The sequence below is a fragment of the Aegilops tauschii genome, chromosome 6 (assembly GCF_002575655.3).
Source record: "Aegilops tauschii subsp. strangulata cultivar AL8/78 chromosome 6, Aet v6.0, whole genome shotgun sequence".
Taxonomy (NCBI): Eukaryota; Viridiplantae; Streptophyta; class Magnoliopsida; order Poales; family Poaceae; genus Aegilops; species Aegilops tauschii.
The window spans coordinates 323207399-323231017 of NC_053040.3; the positions used below are offsets into that span (position 1 = coordinate 323207399).

General features: G+C 41.8%; 2 protein-coding genes across 2 annotated transcripts; one reads left to right on the top strand and one right to left on the bottom strand.

Moving 5' to 3' along the window:
- The first annotated feature begins 11621 nt into the window (after positions 1-11621).
- Positions 11622-13095, top strand: LOC109784005 (phosphatidylinositol N-acetylglucosaminyltransferase subunit C). The gene has a single exon (XM_020342609.4). The coding sequence runs from the start codon at positions 11924-11926 to the stop codon at positions 12827-12829; it is 906 nt and encodes a 301-aa protein (XP_020198198.1). The 5' UTR covers positions 11622-11923; the 3' UTR covers positions 12830-13095.
- Positions 13096-15015: 1920 nt separating this feature from the next.
- On the bottom strand, positions 15016-22670 carry LOC109784004 (casein kinase 1). The gene is made up of 14 exons (XM_020342608.4): positions 22155-22670; positions 22003-22043; positions 20837-20906; positions 20582-20730; positions 20334-20429; positions 19460-19530; positions 17211-17272; positions 16865-16928; positions 16622-16706; positions 16390-16516; positions 16248-16315; positions 16102-16162; positions 15878-16011; positions 15016-15660 (listed from the first exon to the last, which is right to left on the bottom strand). Exons 1-14 carry the CDS (start codon positions 22228-22230, stop codon positions 15364-15366), a joined length of 1401 nt encoding a protein of 466 aa, XP_020198197.1. The 5' UTR covers positions 22231-22670; the 3' UTR covers positions 15016-15363.
- Between the last annotated feature and the right edge of the window lie 949 nt (positions 22671-23619).

Consider the following 23619-nt stretch of genomic DNA (forward strand, 5'->3'; position numbering starts at 1 on the left):
AATCCTAACAGACACACATCCTAGGGCCTTTTCCTATGTGAAGAATGAAGATTGCTCGGTCAGGGACTTCTTGGGTATCACTTCCCTTGATGAAGCATTCATGCTACCACTGTCAAGACAAGCACGTGAGAGAGTACAAGATATGCAAAGACTGATGGCTCACATTACCATGGACAGCAATCAAAACACAAAGGATGTCTGGTCGTACACTTGGGGGGCAAGAGATTTTTCAGCGAGCAAATACTACAAATTCTACTTCCGAGATATGAAGGCCCATAAAACATACCACTGGTTATGGAAATCAAAGGTCACTGCCAAAATCAAGGTTTTTGGTTGGCTCATGCTCTCAGATAGACTAAACACAAGAAACATGTTGAAAAGAAGGCACTATAATGTTGGCAATGACCTCAACTGTCTGTTATGTGGCCAAAAAGAAGAAGACATAGACCACATGATCCTCACATGTCCATTCAGCAGGAACTGTTGGTCCACCTTTGGGCTGGACCCTGGTAGTCAAGCCACTCGACTGTCCTGGCTAGAACAAGCTAAAAGCACTTGGGGCCGACCACTCTTCATGGAAATTATCTTGCAAGCATCTTGGAGTATATGTAAAGAGAGAAATAACAAACTATTCAGAGATATAAACCCTTCATACCAATCTTGGCTGGCCGGATTCAAAGAAGACTTTAGTCTATTATACAATATATGGTTAAAGATAATAAGAAAGGGTTTATCTTCTTACTTTTAGACTCCCTGCCCTCTGATTAAGTAATCCTCTAGATCATTACCATCCCCACCACAAAGTGGTATGGGGAGAGACATGTACATGATATGTAACTATACTCTGTAAAGTGTTTTGATGGTTAATATATAACAGTGGGAGCCTCTCCCACTGTCTCAGTTCCTCAAAAAAATCATAGAAGACTATATGATGGTTGAGTATGTGGAGCTCTTACTTAGACTATGTTGAATAAGTTGAATTGAAATTGTTTGGTGACCAAGAATACAGGTTGTTGAGTTTCAAGAGAATTCATTGTTTGAACCTTAACATGTGAATTGGTTGCTACTTTGTCATGATGAGTTTTATGAGAAAGAATTGTTGTTATGATGCTAGTAAAAGTGATTTAAATTATCATTGATCAAACTTATGCACTTTGCTAGCATTCACACTTCATAAATTATTTCTTTTATCATTTACCTACTCGAGGACGAGTAGGAATTAAGCTTGGGGATGCTGATACGTCTCCAACGTATCTATAATTTATGAAGTATTCATGTTGTTATTTTATCATGCTTGGATGTTTTACAATCATTTTATAGCAACTTTATATCATTTTTTGGGACTAACTTATTGACATAGTGCCCAGTGCCAGTTGCTGCTTTTTCCTTGTTTCCACATCGCAGAAAATCAATACCAAACGGAGTCCAAACGCAGCGAAACTTTTTGTGGATTTTTTATGGACCAGAAGACATCCAATGAGCCAGAGCAGCACCTGGGGGATGCCCCGATGGGTTGTGCCCACCTCGGTGGCCTCCCGCACCCCCTCTTCGTCCTATAAATTCCCAAATATTCCAAAAAACCTCGGGGTAACCCTAGATCAGAAGTTCCGCGCCGCAAGCCTTTGTAGCCATGAGAAACCATAGACCCCGTTCTGGCACCCTGTCGGAGGGGGAAATCATCACCGGTGGCCCTCTTCATCATCGCGGTGGCCACCATGATGAGGAGGGAGTAGTCCACCCTCGGGGCTGAGGGTTTGTACCAGTAGCTATGTGTTTACTCTCTCTCTCTCTCTCTCTCTCGTGTTCTTGATGGCACGATCTTGATGTATCGGGGGCTTTGTTAATATAGTTGGATCATATGGTGTTTTCCCCTATCTATCTTGTTGTGATGAATTGAGTTTTCCCTTTTAGATTTCGTTTTATCCGATTGAATACTTTTATGGATTTGAGAGCACTTGATGTATGTCTTGCTATGAATACCCATGGTGACAATGGGGTATCATATTGATTCACTTGATATGTGTTTTGGCACTCAACTCGCGGATTCCTGAGGTGACATTGGGGTAATCTATGCATAAGGGTTGATGCACGTTCTCGTCCTTGTTTCTCCGGTAGAAATCTTGGGGCACTCTCTGAAGTTCTTTGTGTTGGATTGAGTATTATGAATCTGAAATTGTTTGATGCATATCGTATAATCAACTCACGGATACTCGCGATGACATTGGAGTATCTAAGTGACATTAGAGTTGGTTGATGTGTATCATATGGTGTTATTTTAGTACGAACTCTTGGTTAGATCGATCGGAAAGAATAGCTTGGTGTCATTTTAGTACGAACTCTAGGATAGATTGATCGGAAAGAATAGCTTTGAGGTGGTTTCGTACCCTACAAAAAAATTCTTCTTATGTTCTCCGCTAGATAAGAACTTTGGAGTGATTCTTCATCACACGTTGAGGGATGGTTATATGATCCAATTATATTAGCATTGTTGAGAGATTGCACTAGCGAAAGTACGGACCCTAGGCCTCATTTTCAAGCATTGCAATATCATTTGTGCTCTGTTTTATCAATTGCTACATTGCTGTTTTTTAGTGTTCTTATTACAAAAATCAATATCTACTATCCATATTACACTTGTATCACCATCTCTTCGCCGAACTAGTGCACCTATACAAATTACTATTGTATCTGGTGTGTTGGGGACACAAGAGACTTTTTATTATTTGGTTGCAGGGTTGTTTTAGAGAGACCATCTTCATCCTACGGCTCCCACGGATTGATACACCTTAGGTCATCCACTTGAGGGAAAATTGTTACTGTCCTACAAAACTCTGCGCTTGGAGGCCCAACACGTGTCTACAAGGAGAAAGTTGTGTAGTAGACATCAGTCTTCAATTGTGTGACATCCCGTGTTACGCATGTAGCTGCTGGGTTCATGAAAAATGATGGCGGAAACACAAGATGGTGGTGTTTATTGAGTACCCAGTCTCAATCTTTGGGATGAAAACCTTCTGTTTGACCCTAGTTGGTTATACCTGGCAATGGTGGTGTTTTTGTGTCGTTATCTTGTTGAAGGCAATCCTCGGATTTGTTTGAACTTGATCTTCAGGATGAAAACTTAGGATCTAACCTTCGGTGTTGGATTCGACTACTGTGGCGCTTGAGCATCGTTTCCTTCTTGGAGGCGTCGCTATTGTAGAACCATTCTTGTTGTTTTTGTCATTTCACGATATAGTTGGTGCAAATGGTCGTTGTTGTAGTCCATCGATTGTTGTTATGATCACTTCAGAGTGCTTTCTTTTTCATCTGTCTAGGCATGGCGCTCGTCTTGTATGACTTTGCTCTTTGCTGGTGTGACTCTTTGTGTGTGTGTGTTAGTTGTGTGCATTCTAATCATAAAGAGGTCAGGTGTGTGCTTATTGTGTTTGTGTCCTTTTGATGCTTCATTCCGAGTCAATAAAATCTACCCTTTATCAGGAAAAAATGATTTTATTCGGGTCAGTTGAATTTTCTTACACGGAAAGTACATACTTCGCTACCTATTTTTAAAGGTAAGAACGTATTAAAGAGAGCATACAATTATTTACATAGTGGCAAGTAAAATAAAGAAGAAAACGAAGATAGAGAACGAATACATCTCCACATGAGAAGCAACCACTTCTGGTTAATGTCTTCGATAAGCCATGTTGAACACAGTGATAGAAGTCGCGTTAAAAGTATCTTCTCTCTCCTTTGCTCTTTAAATTTTGTGGTAGATGTGTTGACTAGAATGCTTCCTAAAGCAGCTAGTTTTGGTTTGATTAAGGGATTGTGTCATAATGTCTAGAATAGTTGTGTGATTAGTCTGCACTATGTAGATGACGTAGCCTGACACCACTTTAGTAGTTAATATGAGATAGTTTCTTATCTGCTTGAAGCAAGTATCTGGGATGAAGATCAACTATGATAAGAGTGAGCGCATCCCTTTCAACTTGACCCCAAGGGAAGCTGAAGAGCTAACTTTTTGGGTGTCATGTTGGTACTTTCCCTATTAAACATTTAGAAGTTCCACTGGATTTTGATACACTGTCCAAAGAGGACTTGTAGTTCTTGTTGGATAAAATAATGAAGAGAATTCCTGGGCGCCGCCCCGTTTGTGATCGTGCACTAACATGCATGCATCATGCATGATCATGAACGATGACTTACGTCAATATCACAACACAACTCTACGACAAAATTTAAACATAAAACTTTATATTTCAAGCTAGGGCCACAAGGACCCATAATACATTAGTCATGAAAGCAAATATTATCTAATTACAGATATAGTTAGACAAGTTTTTCCTTAAGAAGGTTGAGCAAAACAATGACACTAGATCGAAACGCGAGGCCTCCTGCCTGGGACCTTCGGACTACTCCTGGTCGTCGGTCTCCACGTACTAAGCACTATCGGGGTAACCTGCATCCGTGGTGCTACCAGCTGTTGCAGCACTAGGTCGAATGAAAAGAGTAGCAAAGCAACAGTGAGTACTCATACAAAGTACTCATAAGACTTACATCAGCTCTATACTAGATATGCATCGGTATCAAAGGGATGGGTAATATCGGTGGACTAAATTGCAGAAATGCCAGAATAAGGGAGAGAAGCTTATCCTATCGAAGACTACATCTTTCAGCAGTAGAAGAGAGCAACATATATGGTATCTGTTGGGGAACGTAGTAATTTCAAAAAAAATCCTACGCACACGCAAGATCATGGTGATGCATAGCAACGAGAGGGGAGAGTGTTGTCTACGTACCCTCGTAGACCGTAAGCGGAAGTGTTACGACAACGCGGTTGATGTAGTCGTACGTCTTCACGATCGACCGATCCTTAGTACCGAAAGTACGGCACCTCCGCGATCTGCACACGTTCGGCTCGGTGACGTCCCACGAACTCATGATCCAGCAGAGTGTCGAGGGAGAGCTTCGTCAGCACAACGGCATGATGACGGTGATGATGAAGCTACCGGCGCAGGGCTTCGCCTAAGCACTGCAACGATATGACCGGGGTGGATTATGGTGGAGGGGGGCACCGCACACGTCTAAGAGATCAATGATCAACTTGTGTGTCTATGGGGTGCCTCCTGGCCACGTATATAAAGGATGGAGGGAGGAGGAGGCCGGCCCTCATAGGGCGCGCCCAAAGTGTGGAGTCCTAGTAGGATTCCACCTCCCACATGGAATGGAAAAAGGGAAGGGAGAAGGAGAAGGAAGGAAGGGGGCGCCCCCTTTACCTAGTCCAATTCGGACCAGTTCATGGGGAAGGGGCGCGGCCACCCTTGAGGCCTTTCTCTCCTTTCCTGTATGGCCCATTAAGGCCCAATACGAATTCCCGTAACTCTCCGGTATTCCGAAAAATACCCGAATCACTCGGAACATTTCTGATGTCCGAATATAGCCTTCCAATATATCGATCTTTACATCTCGACCATTTCGAGACTCCTCGTCATGTCCCTGATCTCATCCGGGACTCCGAACAAACTTCGGTCATCAAATCACATAACTCATAATACAAATCGTCATAGAACGTTAAGTGTGCGGACCCTACGGGTTCGAGAACTATGTAGACATGACCGAGACTCATCTCCAGTCAATAACCAATAGCGGAACCTGGATGCTCATATTGGCTCCTACATATTCTACGAAGATCTTTATCGGTCAAACCGCATAACAACATACGTTGTTCCCTTTGTCATCGGTATGTTACTTGCTCGAGATTCGATCGTCGTTACCAGCAAGTCTCTTTACTCGTTCCGTAATGCATCATCCCGTAGCTAACTCATTAGTCACAATGCTTGCAAGGCTTATAGTGATGTGCATTACCGAGAGGGCCCAGAGATACCTCTCCGATACACAGAGTGACAAATCCTAATCTCGATCTATGCCAACCCAACAAACACCTTCGGAGACACCTGTAGAGCATCTTTATAATCACCCAGTTACGTTGTGACGTTTGATAGCACACAAGGTGTTCCTCTGGTATTCGGGAGTTGCATAATCTCATAGTCAGAGGAACATGTATAAGTCATGAAGAAAGCAATAGCAATAAAACTCAATGATCATAATGATAAGCTAACGGATGGGTCTAGCCCATCACATCATTCTCTAATGATGTGATCCCGTTCATCAAATGACAACACATGTCTATGGCTAGGAAACTTAACCATCTTTGATTAACGAGCTAGTCAAGTAGAGGCATACTAGGGACACTTTGCTTTGTCTATGTATTCACACATGTACTAAGTTTCCGGTTAATACAAATCTAGCATGAATAATAGACATTTATCATGAAATAAGGAAATAAATAATAACTTTATTATTGCCTCTAGAGCATATTTCCTTCAGTATCAACTTGTACATACATATAGCAATATCCTGCCCGGAGATCCTCTCCTCATCTCCCTGAGAGAAAGCGATCATCGGGTATCTTTGTCTGTTGTCTGGGTGTGTTTTATCAAGTATCCGATTTTAGTTGTAAGAGGTCGGGATACAACTCCAGGTCGTCCTGTTACCATGGACACGACTATTCGAATAGTTTAACTTCCCTGCAGGGTTGCACCACATTTCCCGATATGCTCGATTACCTCTGGCAAGACACACTTTTCTGGGTAATGCTCGGCCTCGGATAATCGACACACCGAAGTCCTACCTAGGCTCTCTAGAGAGGTCAACACACTGGTCCACAACTTAAGCACGAAGGGGTCATGGGCCAATCACCCTAAGTACTCCTGCACATTGCGAGGACGGCCGGGACCAAGCCCACCTTTGTATACACAGTAGGCATGTCGCTCACCCGGGCGTGTGCTGCTCAACTATGACATCTGACAGAGCTTTCGAGAGGAACTAACGACGTCGAGGGCCCCATAAACCGTTATCCCGTGCAATGGTTAGTATGTATATGTTAGTGGCAGTCTCTGATCAAATACCCAAATCTCATCAAGCGTGTTATTATTAAATAACAGCGGACACCGACCAGGGTCCCGGCCCACCTCTCTCCTAGGTGGTCCCTACCTGCCCTGTCATTCTGCCACAAAGAATCACTCGGGGGAACGTCAGGAACCTAGGCCCAACACTACCTGGATGGAACCACCTGTCCCTTCAGCCTCCAGTCCGAATAATATCATAAGAATTGTAGTATTATATAGCATATCCGCGATCATCGCCCAAAGGGATCACGGCCCAATAATATAGCATGGCAAACGGACAAGGTGTAGGGTCACTGATGAGACCCTAGCATATCTATACTAAGCATAATAGGATTGCACGTAAAGTATCAACAACAGTTTAACAAAAGCAGGCTATGCAACAGAATAGGATCAGCATGAACTGAATCGACTCTCTAATGCAAGAAGTAGAGGGAAAATAATATGTGATATCGGTATGATCAAGGGGGTTTGCTTGCATGGAAGCTCTGCTGAGAAGGACGGGTCGTCGGCGACGTAGTCGTACTCATTCGTACAAGTGAAGGAACCTGGCCACTTATTCTTTTCCCTCTACGGGATGGCCTAGGTGGGCTTGGTTGCACTATGGCCACTAGGCCCTGTGTAGCAGTAGGCTTTAGTCCTTTTTCTTCTTCTTTTTGTGTTTCATTTATTTCTCTCTGTTTTGCATTTAATTTTTATATCAAATGAATTTTTCTGAAATTGAAATTTATCACATAAATACTTGGTGATATTTTGCAATAGCCCATGAAGTTTTAATTTACTCTGAAATGTTAAAATATTTGTTTATTTTGAAATGGCCCATGAAGTTGATGCTGATCCACTTAAATAATTCCAGGGGCATTTTGGGAATCCAAATGATGTTGGTTTCATCATGAAATTTACTTAGGGAATATTTGCAACACCACCAACATTTTTACTATTTTAAGAAATATTATCTTGACTTGCAATTTGAATTTGACTTTGAGTTTTGATCAAGTGGCAATTAAGCTTAGCAAAAGAGATGACATGGCATCATTATCATGAGATCACTGTAGCTTAACAATAGGGGTGTTACATGGAGGGGGGAGCTATTGTCCTACAAACCCAAGGTAGTCCTAATTAAGTCATGTTTAGCCGGCATCCCTTTATACTTGTTATATTTCTTTAAATTCCCTAAGTAGGCTTTAGATATCATCCCTTTATACTTGTTATATGTCTTATAGGCCGGGAGGGCACGTGGTGACCATCCATGGCCATGGCGCCTTGGATCCACGCCACACCCTCCTCTGTCTCCTGTAGCGTGAGGTAGGGGATGGCTCTGCCTCCTGTAGCGTGAGGTAGGGGATGTCTTAGGTGGGATGGGCTGCACTATGGCCACTAGGCCCTGTGTAGTAGTAGGCTTTAGTCCTTTTTCTTTTTCTTTTTGTGTTTCATGTATTTCTCTCTATTTTGCATTTAATTTTATATCAAATGAATTTTTTGAACTTGAAATTTATCACATAAATACTTGGTGATATTTTGCAATAACCCATGAAGTTTTAATTTATTTGAAATGTTAAAATATTTGTTTATTTTGAAATGGCCCATTTAGTTGATGCTGACACACTTAAATAATTTCAGGGGCATTTTGGGAATCCAAATGATGTTGGTTTCATCATGACAATTACTTAGGAATATTTGCAACACCACCAACATTTTTTTAATGTTTTAAGAAATATTATTTTGACTTGCAATTTGAATTTGACTTTGAGTTTTGATCAAGTGGTAATTAAGCTAAGCGAAAGAGATGACATGGCATCATTATCATGAAATCATTGTAGCTTAACGATAGGGGTGTTACATGGAGGGGGAAGCTATTGTCCTACAAACCCAGGGTAGTCCTAAGTAAGTCATGTTTAGCCGGCATCCCTTTATACTTGTTATATTTCTTTAATTCCCTAAGCGGGCTTTAGATATCATCAACTACCAAATGGCTAACTATCTATGGAATGATTTTGAGGGACATAGAAAGATTCATTTGGGCAACTAGCGGCTAGTATGTACTCCCTATGTCCCAAATTACTTGTCTTAGATTTTTCTTGGTACGAATGTATCTAGACACGTTTTAGTGTTAGGTACATCTGTATCTACACAAATCTAGGACAAGTCATTTTGGACGAAGGTAATATGAAACATGAGTTTGAAGGGCTTGGGATTCCTAACCTGCATGACCTCAATATTTGCCTCTTAGGTTCCTAAGTTAAGATGTGCATGGTAGGAGAGGGGGTCTGGAGGAAATTTGTAGATGACAAGTACCTTGCAACCTCCCCCATAGTGATGCTCTTGGGTCCTCTAACTTCTGGAAAGGAGTAACGTGGGCAACAAAAGCAATAAAATTTAGATCCATGTGGATGTTAAGAGCATTAGATTTTTGGAGGATCTCTAGTTTGGATCAACTCCATTAGATATGCAGTTCTGAGATCTTTATTGTGATTGCAGGGAGCAATGCCAAAACCACCCAGAAAGTCTGGGATGGTCACACTCTTAAGTTCACCTTTAGGAGAAACTTTGACGAGAGCATGATGAACCTCTGGCTTGAGCTTGCTAAGATTTCCAAGAGCATTTCTTTCATGGATTCTAGTGATTCATTGGTTTGGCAGTATGAAAGCTCACAACAATATTCATGTAGCTCTATGCATGCAATAATTAATTTTAGATGGGTGGTGGCTCCTGTTTTCATACCTTCCGTTTGGAAATTAGTGACCCTCACCCCTAGGATTCATGTCTTCTTGTGGCTCTTGGAAAGTTAGTGATATATTTGGCAGACCACCTATAAGTAACATAGAATCTATGGCTTCTCTTTGGGTTGCTGGAAAGATATTTGATGATTTTAAATACTATATGTGCTACTATTCTTTAGGCACGGTGGAAATACATGAATAACATTGTGTTTAATGGTGTTTCATGGAGCTCTCTCAATCAAACATAGTGACTGGTCTTAAGGTTGGTCAAAGAATGGGGACAGATCTTCAAGGATAATATGTTAGACCAGGTGGAACAATTATTCCTACATGTGCAACATTTGATTCATACTCCATTCCAGATAGAGTGGGGTGACCCTGGACTTAGGTGCAGCTATGTTTGATGACCTCCCTAATGCCAGCTCTGGAGCATGCATAGATGGCTACACAGCAAGCATGACCCAGTCCTTTGGCGTTGTCACGGAGAGCCCTTTCTCCAGCCTGGAGGCAGCATGCCTAGCCTCCCAGCTTCTGGTCTGATATTATTGTGTTTTGGCTGCAAAACTGTGAATGCTCCTTGAGAATGTTCCCGCTAGTCCTTTTATGTTGTAGTTGTTTTAGTTTGATGTCGGAACTATTAGTTTTTACTCTATTTTACATAAAACCTTATGCCGGACCTATTTCATTCAGGCTTCTTTCTGTGAATGGAGCCGGAGAGCTCTCCATGTTATTCTAAAAAAAGACTTCTCGCAAAAAAATACATTGTGCGGTCAATTTTTGCCAACAAAACACCTATCAAGTTAAGAACTCGCCTTTGTATCATTTTCCAATTGTGATTTTGATGGAAGTCCTAAAGAGGTACATATCCTTTGCATAGCGTAGACCCTACACACGACCTATAGGGGCGGTCTAATGGATCCACAACCATCGAATGTAGAGCGCCCTCCCAAACCACTCAAAATAAAGAATTATGTGGCCGCCAATCCCCGTGGAACGACAAACTACGTCCGGGCTGATGAGTGAGTGGCCACCACGAGTGCTCACCATCATCGCATTTTCAGATGGATGCCCGACGAATCTTATAAATCCTTTTGCGACCCTTTTGACACGATGGAGGATCAACATGTGGAAGATCCCGGTTTCTATGAGAACTAACTTAGCAAGAGTAACTCTCCTAGCACCAGTAATGTTTCTTCCCTTCTAAACTATGAGCTTTTAAGATCTCAATTTTACCACAAAATAAGGGAGGCACTCTTGCAAGTCGGCCGCCTAGCATCTAATCGGGAGAATTTTCGATCTTTCTTTTTCAGGTTTGTAAGCGGTCCACTAGCATCACCAAAAGCATTTGAAAGTTATAACAATGGTACGCATCTCATCAATGCCCAAGTTGGCAAAAATTATAGCATCATATGCGTAAAACAAGGGCCTAAAGAATCTGCTTGAGAAGCCCCGATAAACCGTTTTTACAGAGGTTGTACAAAAAATCATATGTCAACTGATTATAAGTGGCCACACCGTGTTGGTACCAATAATAAAAAAATTATTTGTATCGGTTCAGTACGATGTATGAACTCTCTTCAAACGAAAGAACTAGCATTTTAAAAAACTTTATATCCGCAGTTCGTCTAAAATCCACTCGCACAAGAAACCGTTCATATATAATCAACACTTTAGTAAAATTCGTCGCGTATTCACCACATGCTTTATTCGACATCTTTAATCATTTAGAAAATAACTAATATCACGTCAATATTTTCAAATTCACAGTGAAGATATTCATATTTGTGAAATATACGCAAAGTTATGAAATGAAACTAAGAAAGTAGTGTACCTGTAAAAAAAAATGATCGCGGGTATAAATAAAGTTACATGTGTTTCTAAGAAATAAGAACAAAAAAGTACGGCTCAAACTCTTAAGCGTGCCAGCTAGGTGGAGGCAAAAATAATATTTGAGCCAGCCCTGCAGTGAGCGGCCACGGCCTCTCCCCCGCTTCCCACCATCGCGTCCCAATTCTCCTCCCTGCCCTGCCGCCGCCGCCTGCTCCTTCCACGCCGCCGCCCTCACGCTCTCCCGACGCGCCGCCTCCCCGCCCAGCCATCCACCCAAGCATATCCCCTGCGGCGCGCTCCCTTGGACTCCGGCGACAGCATGGCCGAGTGACCACGGCGAATCAAGGGTGCGAATCCGGACCCCGATCTGGATCGATAGATCGATCAAATCCGGTGGCAATGGGTAAGGCATGGTAGCGAGGAGGCATGAAGAGCGCTGGAAATCCGACCCTTTGTCGAACAAAGTGGAGAAAAGTAGCCTATGGGGGCATGCAGCCTGGCTACGATGATAACTACACCGACGACTCCTTCCTGGAGGAGATGGTCATGAACGCCAATGTCGTCAAGAGGGACTTCCTGAGGGTGATGGTCGACTCTGTCTCCATCTCCCAGTATCTCTGCATCGTCGCCCTTGTGGTTTCGACATGGACACATACACTGAATTTGGCCATCGACGAGATCACTCTCCTGAAATTCGACATTGGTCTGCTGCTTGTTGGGTTCTTGGTCCTCCTGCTCACCACCAGCCCATTCTCGCTGAATCTACTCTTGAAGTATGTCCTCAACATATCATTCTTCACCAGTGGCCTTTATGTTCTAGCGCCAATTTGCCATACCCTCACTAGGTCCATCAGTTCAGATTCGATCTGGGCACTTGCTGTGTTCCTTCTGCTGGTTCATCTCTTCTTGCATGACTACTCTGGCTCCACTATAAGGCCTCCAGGTGCACTCAACAACCCAAAGCTGACCAGCAACATCTCCTTGAACGCGTCGATAGTGGCGTCTGTGCTTGTGGCGTCGCGCCTGCCGTCTTGGCTGCACGTCTTTGCAATCATGCTCTTCTCATTGCAGGTCTTCCTGTTTGCGCCGCTGGTCACATTTTGTATCAAGAAGTACTCCTGTAGACTCCATTTGATATTCTCCTTTGCTCTCATGGTCATGACCCTGGGTGTCACGTACCAGCTGCATCGAATGCTCTTCATTTTACTGCTGGCTCTGGTCGTTTTCATCTCGCTTGTTTGCCCCTACTGGCTTATCAGGATTCAGGAGTACAAGTTTGAGATCAATGGCCCCTGGGATGAAGCTAAACTCTGCTTTGATATAACTGAATGAATAGCAGCACTAGGCTTAATCAGGAAGTTACATGTGCACAAGATTGATCTCACTGTATGTATCTATGACTGATGTACTGCTAGTCTCTTTTGCAAGTTTCCATGTGTATGTACATACTCTTGACTTGTTAACTTGTTTTGCTACTGTGGCTCTAAATGCTTGGCAAAATTTTGTATTCTGCACTCTGGTCTGGTGATGTGTTTTCTCTGAGGCATTCAAGGCCCCAAATTCAGTGTTGAAATATATAGTGAAACATTATTCTGTAATCTTTGATCAAGTCAAAGAGGGTGTCTTGCTCATTCTAGCAACACTGATTATTTTCTCTCGTCGAAAAATAATGACGATTTTTCTTTCATTTTAGGAAAAAGAAACAGCCTGTGCATCTTATGCTGTATTCAGTTCTATGTTTGCGGGAACTGAACTGCAACTCAACCCTACTCTGCACTCTGTTGATGGGTTGGCTCCACAATCTCCTGTGCTCAATCAGTTGGGGCACTTTTTTTTTTCTTGGATCAAAAGAGAGGCCGCCCTCTCCGATTCAAAATGACTGAAACCATCATGCCTTAAGGAACTACAAACCCACGCACACACACTCGAACCTAAGACAGAGTCGAGACAAATTACAGACCAGGGGCACGAGGGCCACGCGAATCTTAAAGAGTCTACCGGATCACGCAGTGATCCCAAATTCAGAGGAGTCTAAGACATGAACTATGCGAAAGGCATCGCCTTAGAACAGCCCGAAGTATGAAAATAGCATAGGCAGCTGTCGAAGTGAAGAAGCCAGCGAGCTGCTGCTCTAGGTCCCGTCAGTTGCCCGGCCGCCGAACTCCAGGTCTCCACCCCTGCGATGCGTGGTACGCCTCATTTGCTACCCGCTCTACCAGCTTTGCTCCCAGCACGGACCAATCATTGCTTCAATTGCACATTAGTTTCACAAGCATCTTAGGGTCACAGTAATTCTTTCGATCAAAGATTATATCGTTTCTACATCGCGAGAGACCAAAAAAGTGCAGAAATCCCAACAAGTACCAGTTTCTTGTTAGTTTTCGGAAAGGTTTTGATCCATATGTCAAAGCAATATTGTTCTGGTAAGTGTTGAGGCGCCTGATGCCGACCAGAACAACATTTGCAACTTCACGTCATATAGCTCTAACTCTATGAAATGCATCTTATGATGTACGGGTCGGGATTGGTTCTTCCATTATTTGAAAACATTCCTTTTTTTTTTGAAAATAATGCATCTTGTCGTGGTCTATGCCAAAATGCCAAACATTGTCACCACTAATGTAACACACTTTTTGGGCATCTACAAGGCAGGGGCGCCTGTTTGGACGCCTAGACAATACAAGAATTAATTAAGGAAGTGGCAGCAGTGTAGGAGTATGTTTCCCCAATGCATTTGAACAATTATGTAACAGGTTTTTTTCTGCAAAAAGAGTTGAGGCGCCCGAGCCCGACGACAGAAGTGGCATCAACGCAAGCCAGAATCTCGAATCGGAAGGGGATTTGGGTGAAACGACCAGGATATCGAACCTAGTTCCTGCAATGTAGATCGCCTAAGGGCCTCTTGGATTCGCATGATTTCTAAAACATGGGAATATGAGAAACACGATGATAGTGTCGTGTCATCCTCAATACTCTTATGATTGCTTGACTGACTAAATTGCAGCTACTACCGTGTGGTAACCGCAAGTTAGCTGGAATACTGATCGATAGTAGGACCAAGGCTTGGTCTTTTATTTTATTTTACTCCCTCCGTTTCTAAATATTTGTCTTTCTAGGCATTTTAAATGGGCACAACATACGGATGTATGTAGACATATTTTAGAGTGTAGATTCACTCATCTTGCTCCATATGTAGTCATTTGTTGAAATCTTTAGAAAGACAAATATTTGGGAACGGAGGGAGTATTTTTGAGAGGGAGGGGGCTTTTACGGTTAGTTACAAAGCTGCGAGACACATGTCAAGGAACAGATGGCGGGCAATACAGAAATTGCCAGTAGGAAATAAGTTCAGTCTGAGGCATATTTGGCCATGTTTTTTGCACGAGTAAGGCTAGAAGAGCAACAACATAATGACTTCGGATTTTGCGAGTTCAATGATGCAAGGTACTAAAACCTAATAACAACTCATGCGTCAACACTTTCATGTACAGGTACAATAACCATAACAAACACATGAATAATTTTGAATGTCTGATAAACTGTTTTATTTGAATAGTGTTTCCACAAGTGTCTGATTCAACATTAACATCAATTGGGCCAGCACGGCCAATCCATGCAGCCGATCCAGGCCCATCAGAATGGTGTAAAACATTTTCTTTAACCATTCAAAATAACAGACATTGAAATAACAGTGCTCGATCATTCATGCCAAGATTCGATGAGCCGCCTTCGCTATATGCATTCCTCGGCATCTTGTGTAGCACAACATCATTTATCTTGCTGATCAGTGAGCATCATCTGGAGCTGAAAGAATCCAAGTGCCCACACTCATGACAGCAACTGACATCTTTTTACTCTTCAAACTTTTATTTCCTCCTGTCTGCACTAATTGTAAGGCGCTCAAATGTCCTTATAGTGGGATCATCATGGACATTTCTCGCAGTTTTCGACAGCGGTGACGACCTGGCCTCGAGTCCAGTTGATTGGTGAAGCCTCTGAGTGGTTGATGGACGACTGCTGCCACTGCTGGTTGGGATTAGGTGGCTAGTGCGAGTGGGGTCACTGGGCTCTCCAGAACTTGGTCTGCTGCTTGACAGGAGAGCCTTCCTCGATGTGCTCCCATTCCGGGATGATGTAGGCCTTCTTTTATCCGAATCAGCAGCCTAGCATACATGGTAAAAACGTTGTAAGACTTTCAGTTATCCAATACATCCATATTGGTCCTCTAAAGCCGGTATGCCATTGTAAGTATAAGTGTCGACAATCAAATGCTGCTTTGTACAAACATGGCAAATTGCAATCGAAAGTGCGTGCATGGTCACCAAGCAGACATTGTGTTGAAATAAATCAAATATTAAACTAAAATTGAGCACTTCTAACCATCTTAGGTGCCAACAGTGTATCCAACAGAGTTCTGTGCTTCGTGTTTTCTCCATGATGGCCAGAACCGGAGCCAGTTCTTCTGGCAAACGTGTCCACTGAACCAGAGAGTCTATCAGGAACATCCTGTCTTGCTGTTAAGAGGAAACAAAAAGCAATTACACTCCCTGCATAGCTTATTTCTTGAATATAAACTTTCGCAAATGTGCATGCAACTGACAAACCTGCAATCCGTTCAGCCCGTTCTGCAGATGGCCCCACCAACCCAGCTGTCCTTCCACTTGGCTGACAGAGGAAAACAATGCTACACATTCAGTACAGTCAGGCTTGCACTCCTAAAAACAACTGGAAAGAGGAATGGAGGACATACTCGCAATCTGTTATTCTCTGCTACTTGCCTAGACACAGTCCAGTCAAATATATGATCAGACTGGTACCCTATAAGATCCATCAGACAGTGTATAAGATGTAGATGCATAGAAACTTCAAACTACTATATTTATTGATAGTACCTTCACGGATAAATAAATCTCGGAAGAGTTTCTTCAGATAGGAGTAATCTGGTTTATCTTCAAATCGCAAGGATCGGCAGTAATGGAAGTATGAAACGAACTCCGATGGATAAGATTTACAAAGGACCTATCCAAAATTGTGCAAATAGTGATACATAAGATTATATTACAAGTGAAAGATATACCAAACTTCTTTGTAGAATTGTTTGTCAACGAAACCACATTTAATTACCTCAACTGGAGTTAACATTTTCTTTTCACTAATTTTATCATACTTCTGTTTTTTCGTGCCAGCTTTCAGACCTTGCCAAGGAAGGCTGTGAGAGACAAGTTATATAGGTCAGTGAAATATATTCGACAACCAAAAAGGAATTTAAACCACTAGAAAAGTACTCCCTCCGTCCCATAATATAAGAGCATTTTTGACAAAAAACGCTCTTATATTATGGGAAGGAGGGAGTAATACATGTCCTACCTTCCTCTTATGAAGTACATCAGCACATAACCGAGAGATTCTAAATCATCTCTCCTGCTTTGTTCTGTAGAGAAAACCCATTAGTATAACATGTACCAGCAATCAGCGGAAGAGACATGCTTAATCACAGCTAGAAAATTAAGGCATTTCAGACATATTGGGGAGAATTTCATGATCAGGTGTACATTGTTGCTGACTAACTTTGTGATAACGGCAAAACTTAAGGTTTCAAAAGAACTATGCTTTGTTCAACAACTTTACAGAATACGCCTTGATCTTTGTTAATTGAACAAAGAAATCTATGCTGATGTCGACATAACGCATGTTCAGAAGTAGCAACACTCACCTACTCCAAGATGGGTATTTACACTAGCATAACGTGCTGTTCCTGTAAGATTTTTGTTCTCCCTATGGCAGCAAAGAAAAAAACATGTAAGATCCGTACATATCCAAATAAGTATGAAGATAGAATCATACACGAAAGAAATATCTCAATAGAGAAACTGCATATTTTATGGGGCCACGAACTAGCTCCCATGAACACTGGATGAACAATAAGCACGCAAAAAATGTTCCAAAAAAAAGGACACATGTACATGTTCATGTCTTTTCTGTGCATGTAGTTTCATGAAAAAAGACAGGTTTTGTGCCCAATGTTCCAAATAGACTCTTGTAAAAAGTTCCTATGTTTCACAATGCTCTGTTTTCCACCTGCAACCCTTCCTATTCCTGTGTTTTGGAATCCTGTGTTCCAAACTTGCCCTTAGCCTGCAGCCCTCCCCACACACAAGGCTCCAAGCTGCCGCGGCCCTGTCCGTCCATGGCAGCTCCCCTAGTCCCTTACAACGCCACGTTCTACATGGCGTCGCTCACCACGCACAGCAGCAGAGGTCACCATGCACCGCGGCGGCTGCTGTCACCAGGCGCTGCGTCAAGGCCGTGTCCTCCCACCGCCTTCCCACGGAGCTGTGTTGAGGCCGCCTATACTTTCCACGCGGCTGTGTAGAGCCACTGAGGACACCCGTTGCTTCTGCTTTGATCTACGAGTTAATTGTCTCCTGGTTTATAGCTGTGAATCAATCAACTTATTTAAGTTTGGCTCATGTCCGTAGCACACACTTTCAATGTTTCAAATTCAATGTAAATATTTTGTTTGTATCTTAGTGGTGAATGGATCTTCTCACAGTAGCACACGGATAATAGATACCTTTTCAATCTGATATATATGTGTCGGTGAGTTGATCTTGTCAAGCTACAAATTAACAAACGTGTGGTACGAATGGAATTTCTTTTGGATCTTGGATCGATCTGTACAAGCAGCGAACTTTCAATTGGGGGAGCAGGAACTTCGAGTTTTCGGGCTGGGCCTCTGGCTTCGGGTTTCTACACTGGGCCAGCCTCATGCTTGGTGAAAGTAAATTTTCAGGCCTCAAGCTTGGTTCCTGCATGCCAGGCTTTTTTGAAGCCCAACCCGGCTGGACGAATACCCAGATTTATTAGTGCACAACTGTGAAGAATTATGTGATGCCCATTATTACAAATTCCTCCAGTAGGATTGCTAGTGATATTTTGGTTTCAACGTTTCCCTTTGTCCTAGTACTGCTAATCAACTCAAATTTCAGGCATTACAAAGCACAATAGTGAAAATTTAGCTTTGAACCTAGACATTTAGTAGCCGATATTGTACCACAGGTAGTGTGCCAAGCAAAGTTACATCACACTATGCCAAAAGCTGTTAACAATGTTGTCTTTCCTACTTATAAAGGTTGGAGTTGGTGGTGAGTTCACATGTGGGACCACACAAATAAACAAATGCTCTTCTACAACATGTGAGACTAGCAACCTTCCAAGGGACATCAATAAACAAATGTTACTTTTACTAGTTGTGAGACATCAATAAACAAATGTTACTTTTACTAGTTGTGAGACCAATCCCAAATAAACAAATACACTGCTACCCTAATGAAGTAATGTGAGAATAACACTCCTTGTAAAAACACAAATTATAAATGCAAGTATGCCACTCCAATTCAAAATCATGGTCCTGATTTTAGTTTCTCTGCCCAACCAATTATTTTGGTTCCATGTCATAGCAGAAGAGGGCAAAGGAATTACAATTCAACGCGGCGATAGATGTTGTCCTCCTACCTAATCCATGATTTGTGCATTCGACTTACTCACACCCATTCTCCTATGTTCCAAATTCAAAATGTTCTCTCACTATAAATCTTGCAAAGGACCAGCTATGGTCGCTTGAGACTCTTTAGCGACTGCAACATGATCTTTTATTATATTCACACTCTTTTTAATCATGAACCATGCAATAGCTGCAAGACACCATGATCTTTTGGAGACCTCCTAAGCCAGTGATAATTCCTTGTTTTTTATGGCTTCGTAGTTCATAGCAACGCACGAGCTTTGTGCTAGGATGAGCAAAACATCGAGCTTATGTGTCAGACTGAACAACGCGCAAATATGTTAAGGACCTCAAATGCAGGAAGGGTTTGTTTTTTTATAAGCTAGATTCTGTACTAGAAGTCTAGGACAATCTTCAGGACATTACGAGAATTCCTTTTAAACAACAGTTGCAGGTACCTGTATGGTATGTGCTTGTGAGTTTGGAGGTCCCGGTACTTCTTTGCAAGGCCATAGTCAATAACATAAACCTGTTACAGTAACTGCAATCAGTTTTCTAAGCAGATATCTCAGTTCACAGCAAAGATAAGTATCGAGATCACTCAAATAATGTGTTTGAAAGGGACATGCTCATTGCAGCAAACATCAGAACTTATTTGACTAACAAGAGAATATGGATATCTTTGTTCTAAAAGTATACACGAGCCACGAGCACTTATAGACAAAATGCAGAATGATCAGTACTTTTGTACCTTCAAGACTTGAACATTTATAATTAATGTCTTAAAATATTTAATCAACACTGACTAAGAACAGTCAATAATTAAATAGAGTGGTACAGCACCATTACAGTCATTATAATTATAATGCATGAACATCAGCTGAAACAGTTTCAAGGTGAATCTCTTGCTAAAACACAGGAATTTGGTTTATCACGCAATTGTTTATTTGCTGATGCAAAAGAGCTTGTACATTAGCCATTTTAGCCTCTCTTTATTTGGAGGGTTTTGAACTCAGGGGTGGAGACAGGACTGGGCAGCTAGGGCTTTAGCCCCAGGCAGTCCCAGAAGCCCATTTAAAAGCTAAAGGGTCATAGAGAGTATGATCAGGCTAGGCTAGCCACAAACTTGGCCCAGCCCTGGCGCTGCCCCTGTTGTTTGTGCTGCCAGGCTGCCAGCTGATAAACCTTTAGTCTTTAATGTATCGTATCAGAACCAGGCCAAAAACTAGAATCAGTACAGTTTCACAATGAATTATGCAACCAACAATTTCTAAAGTGAAGAAAAAATGATAAATCACTTGTACCAGTAAAAACGTTCATGATGGCACAAACCTGGCTTGCTTTACGGCCTAATCCCATAAGAAAGTTGTCTGGCTTTATATCACGATGAAGAAAGCCCCTCGAGTGCATGTACTCTACCCTAGCGATCTGTTTAAAAATAAAGGAATACATCAACTTGTCAGGATCAGACAAGTAAGAACTCAGAGATTTGAGTTTGCAGATAAAAGAATTCATTGGCATTCTGTAAGACAGGTGGCCAATATTAACAGCCAAAATGAAGTTATACAGTAAGCACTCACCATCTGATCAGCAAGCAGAAGTACTGTTTTAAGGGTAAATTTTCTGTTGCAATAGTTGAACAAGTCCTCCAGACTTGGACCAAGAAGATCAATGACCATGACATTGTACTCCCCATCCACTCCAAACCATTTCAGATGAGGAATCCCCACTGAAGTTTGAAATTGAACATTAAATCAAAATCATTAAAAAAAGGATGAAAAGCAAGCTCTTGTATTGATTCTCGTTCAGAAGGAAGTTACTGTATTGCTACTTACTCCCCCCTTGCAGAAGCATATATAGTTTTGACTCATAATGAAGCTGGGGATGCCTTGATTTGACAGATTCCTACCAAATATCGTGAGATGATAAGGACAGTCAGTTAGGATGTCCAGATGCTAGCAGTTGCACGGGCAGTAACCAGCTATAACACTCAAAATTCATGCCCATGCAAAGTTATATGTTCAAGTTATAAAAAACTGTTATTATTTCAATATTACCTACACTTTCTCAGAGCATAGTTGTTGCTTCATCTATGCCCACAATCCAAGACATGCGGAGGTAGAAATTAAGCAATTAAGAAACCACAAATTTCATCAGGCTCTATAATAAAACACCAGCGTTTAGCAGACAGCAAGGGACCGTTGGCTCATTTTCTAAGAAAACAACTAACAGTGTTTATGAAGATGTTACTTCCACGGAGAATTCTACTAAACAACTGCACATTGTACTGAAATAACTGAACGGCAGAAAGTATAGAATCGCATGTTCAGAGCATGGTTCTTCAGAGATGAGTTTTTGCTGCGAAAAAGTCCAACAGGTGTGGTGAAGTGTTATAACTTATAAGTTTCGCTGAACATGGGGTTTTGCTCAATTCACTCTTCCTTGAAAGATTGAACTAGATAGATGGATTTAAACTACCATCGAGCCAAAGATTTACTTGAAAAGGATAGTGTTTCTTTTGTTAACTATTACTTGATGTAACAGTACTGTTGTCATTCCTGACTCGTAGAATGTTGAAAGAGTACACAACATGCTAAGAATGTTGTATGGTGTTCGTATGTGTCTGCCCTCCTGTAACCCACACAAAGGTGTACAAACATACTTAAATGAACAGATAATAAAAATTGAACTTCCAACTGGGAGCAGCAAACACTTTGTCCCGTTTCTAGTTCCCTAGTTCTGCGTATCTCTAATAGATCAGTTTGCCTGTAGCGAACGAACCTATAGTGTTCAGAAATCCTGGACTCCTCGTTGCAAGTTGCTACTCATATGAAAAGAGCATGATACTAAATAAGATGTCCAAAACATTTCTGATTAGTGATGCACCATAATGTATTCACAAATTACATACATATAAAAGTTAACACCAGATGAAAACATGCATATGCATATTAACAAAGGAAAAGGTTTACAACAGAATCAGTTTTTTTTCATCACATACCAACTTGATAGCCACCTCCTCGCTGCTCTGTATGTTCACGCCTGCAACCAAATTAATCACCCTTGTAAAAAATAAGCTAACAAGATATGAAGCTTGGCAACACGAACGGACAGAAACAGATGAGAGATCTAAGAACACCACGAGGACCGTACCAAGATACAGCTCCCCGAAAGATCCGCTCCCAATCTTCCTACCCAGCTTAAACTTCCCCCCGATCACATGCTCCATCTTTGCAACCCCGCAAGAGATTCAGCAACGGCTGCGCCTAAAATCGCCCCTTGACCTAATCACATTGCCCGGAAGCCGCGAGATTTGAGCCCAGAACACCCAAGAACGGGATCCTGGATCTCCCGAGCCAAGACTGCGCGCCCGGGACCGCCTGAGATGGAGCCGCAGATCGAGTTGGCGCTGATCGGAAGCGAATCGGGATACTCCTCGGGGTGGGATTCGGGGACTAGGGATTGCTTCTCTGAATATTTTTGGGATTTTCGTGGGGGTTGGGATCGGGGGACGAGTTAATGGAGGGATGGATGGGGGGGAAGCGGAAAATGTGGGAAACGGACGGGGACCGTACAACGGATGGAAGGAGAGAACGAGGGATAGGGCGGTACTAGGGCTACGCTTTTCTTCTTTCTTTCTTTCCTTTTATTTATGGTTTCCAGTTTCCCGTTCTTTGGTTCATCTCTTTTGCTTTATCTCCGGTTTTTGTTGCTTGTGTTTCTTTCTAAAAAAAGTTCTCCTACTTGTACTCTTGCTGCCTGCCAAGTAGGGTTACTTTCTCAAGAAATGGAGCTTTTTTTTTGCGAAAAAATTAGATCTATTATAAGTTACTTTCTCAAGAAATAGAGTTTTTGTTTTAGTCCATATAAGACCTGCCAAAATGTGTGATCACTAAACCCACTAGCTAATTGTCTGAGCGTTGCCTTATTTCAGATGTAAAAAGAGAACGTAAGAAAATATATAATCACCATAAAAATACTTTATGTTACGTAAAATTACAAACGTAAAAACATAGTATAAAATATACATAAAATGCAATTTTTCTGGTCTTATAACCTATATATTTGTTTTGTTATGCCAAATTTTACATAGTGAATCAATATGAATGTAATATTGTATTTGAAATGTAATTTATTTATGAAAGGATCGTAAGATTATCTCGGGTGAAGAATGACTTATTCTGCACCCTGGATGATGAATAGTATTACTATTTTAGAATATATACCGATGTATTGTCGACTCAGTTTATTTACTGTTAAATAATTCCTCCTCCGCCATCAACCTGTCTCTTTCTTTGAAAAAACAAAGACTTCACTAACCTTGAAGAAATAGACCCGGTGCAAAGAGGGAATAGTGGGAAGATGGACGTGTGTGTGGATTCTAGCGAGTCGGTTTTCTTGCGTGCTAAGCATGAGATGGAGGCGAACGAAGATTGAGCGAAATGGGAACGTTATGTATTTTTTAGATAGTGTTGATGATGTTGATAGATTGGTTTGTCGTGTATGGTAGTGAATCGACTGGTTTGCTAGAGACGTTTTTTATTGATAATTGATTTATTTTTATGACGATGGATCTCCTACGGAGACACGAGGGTGTGTCCTAGAAAAAAAAGGAGAT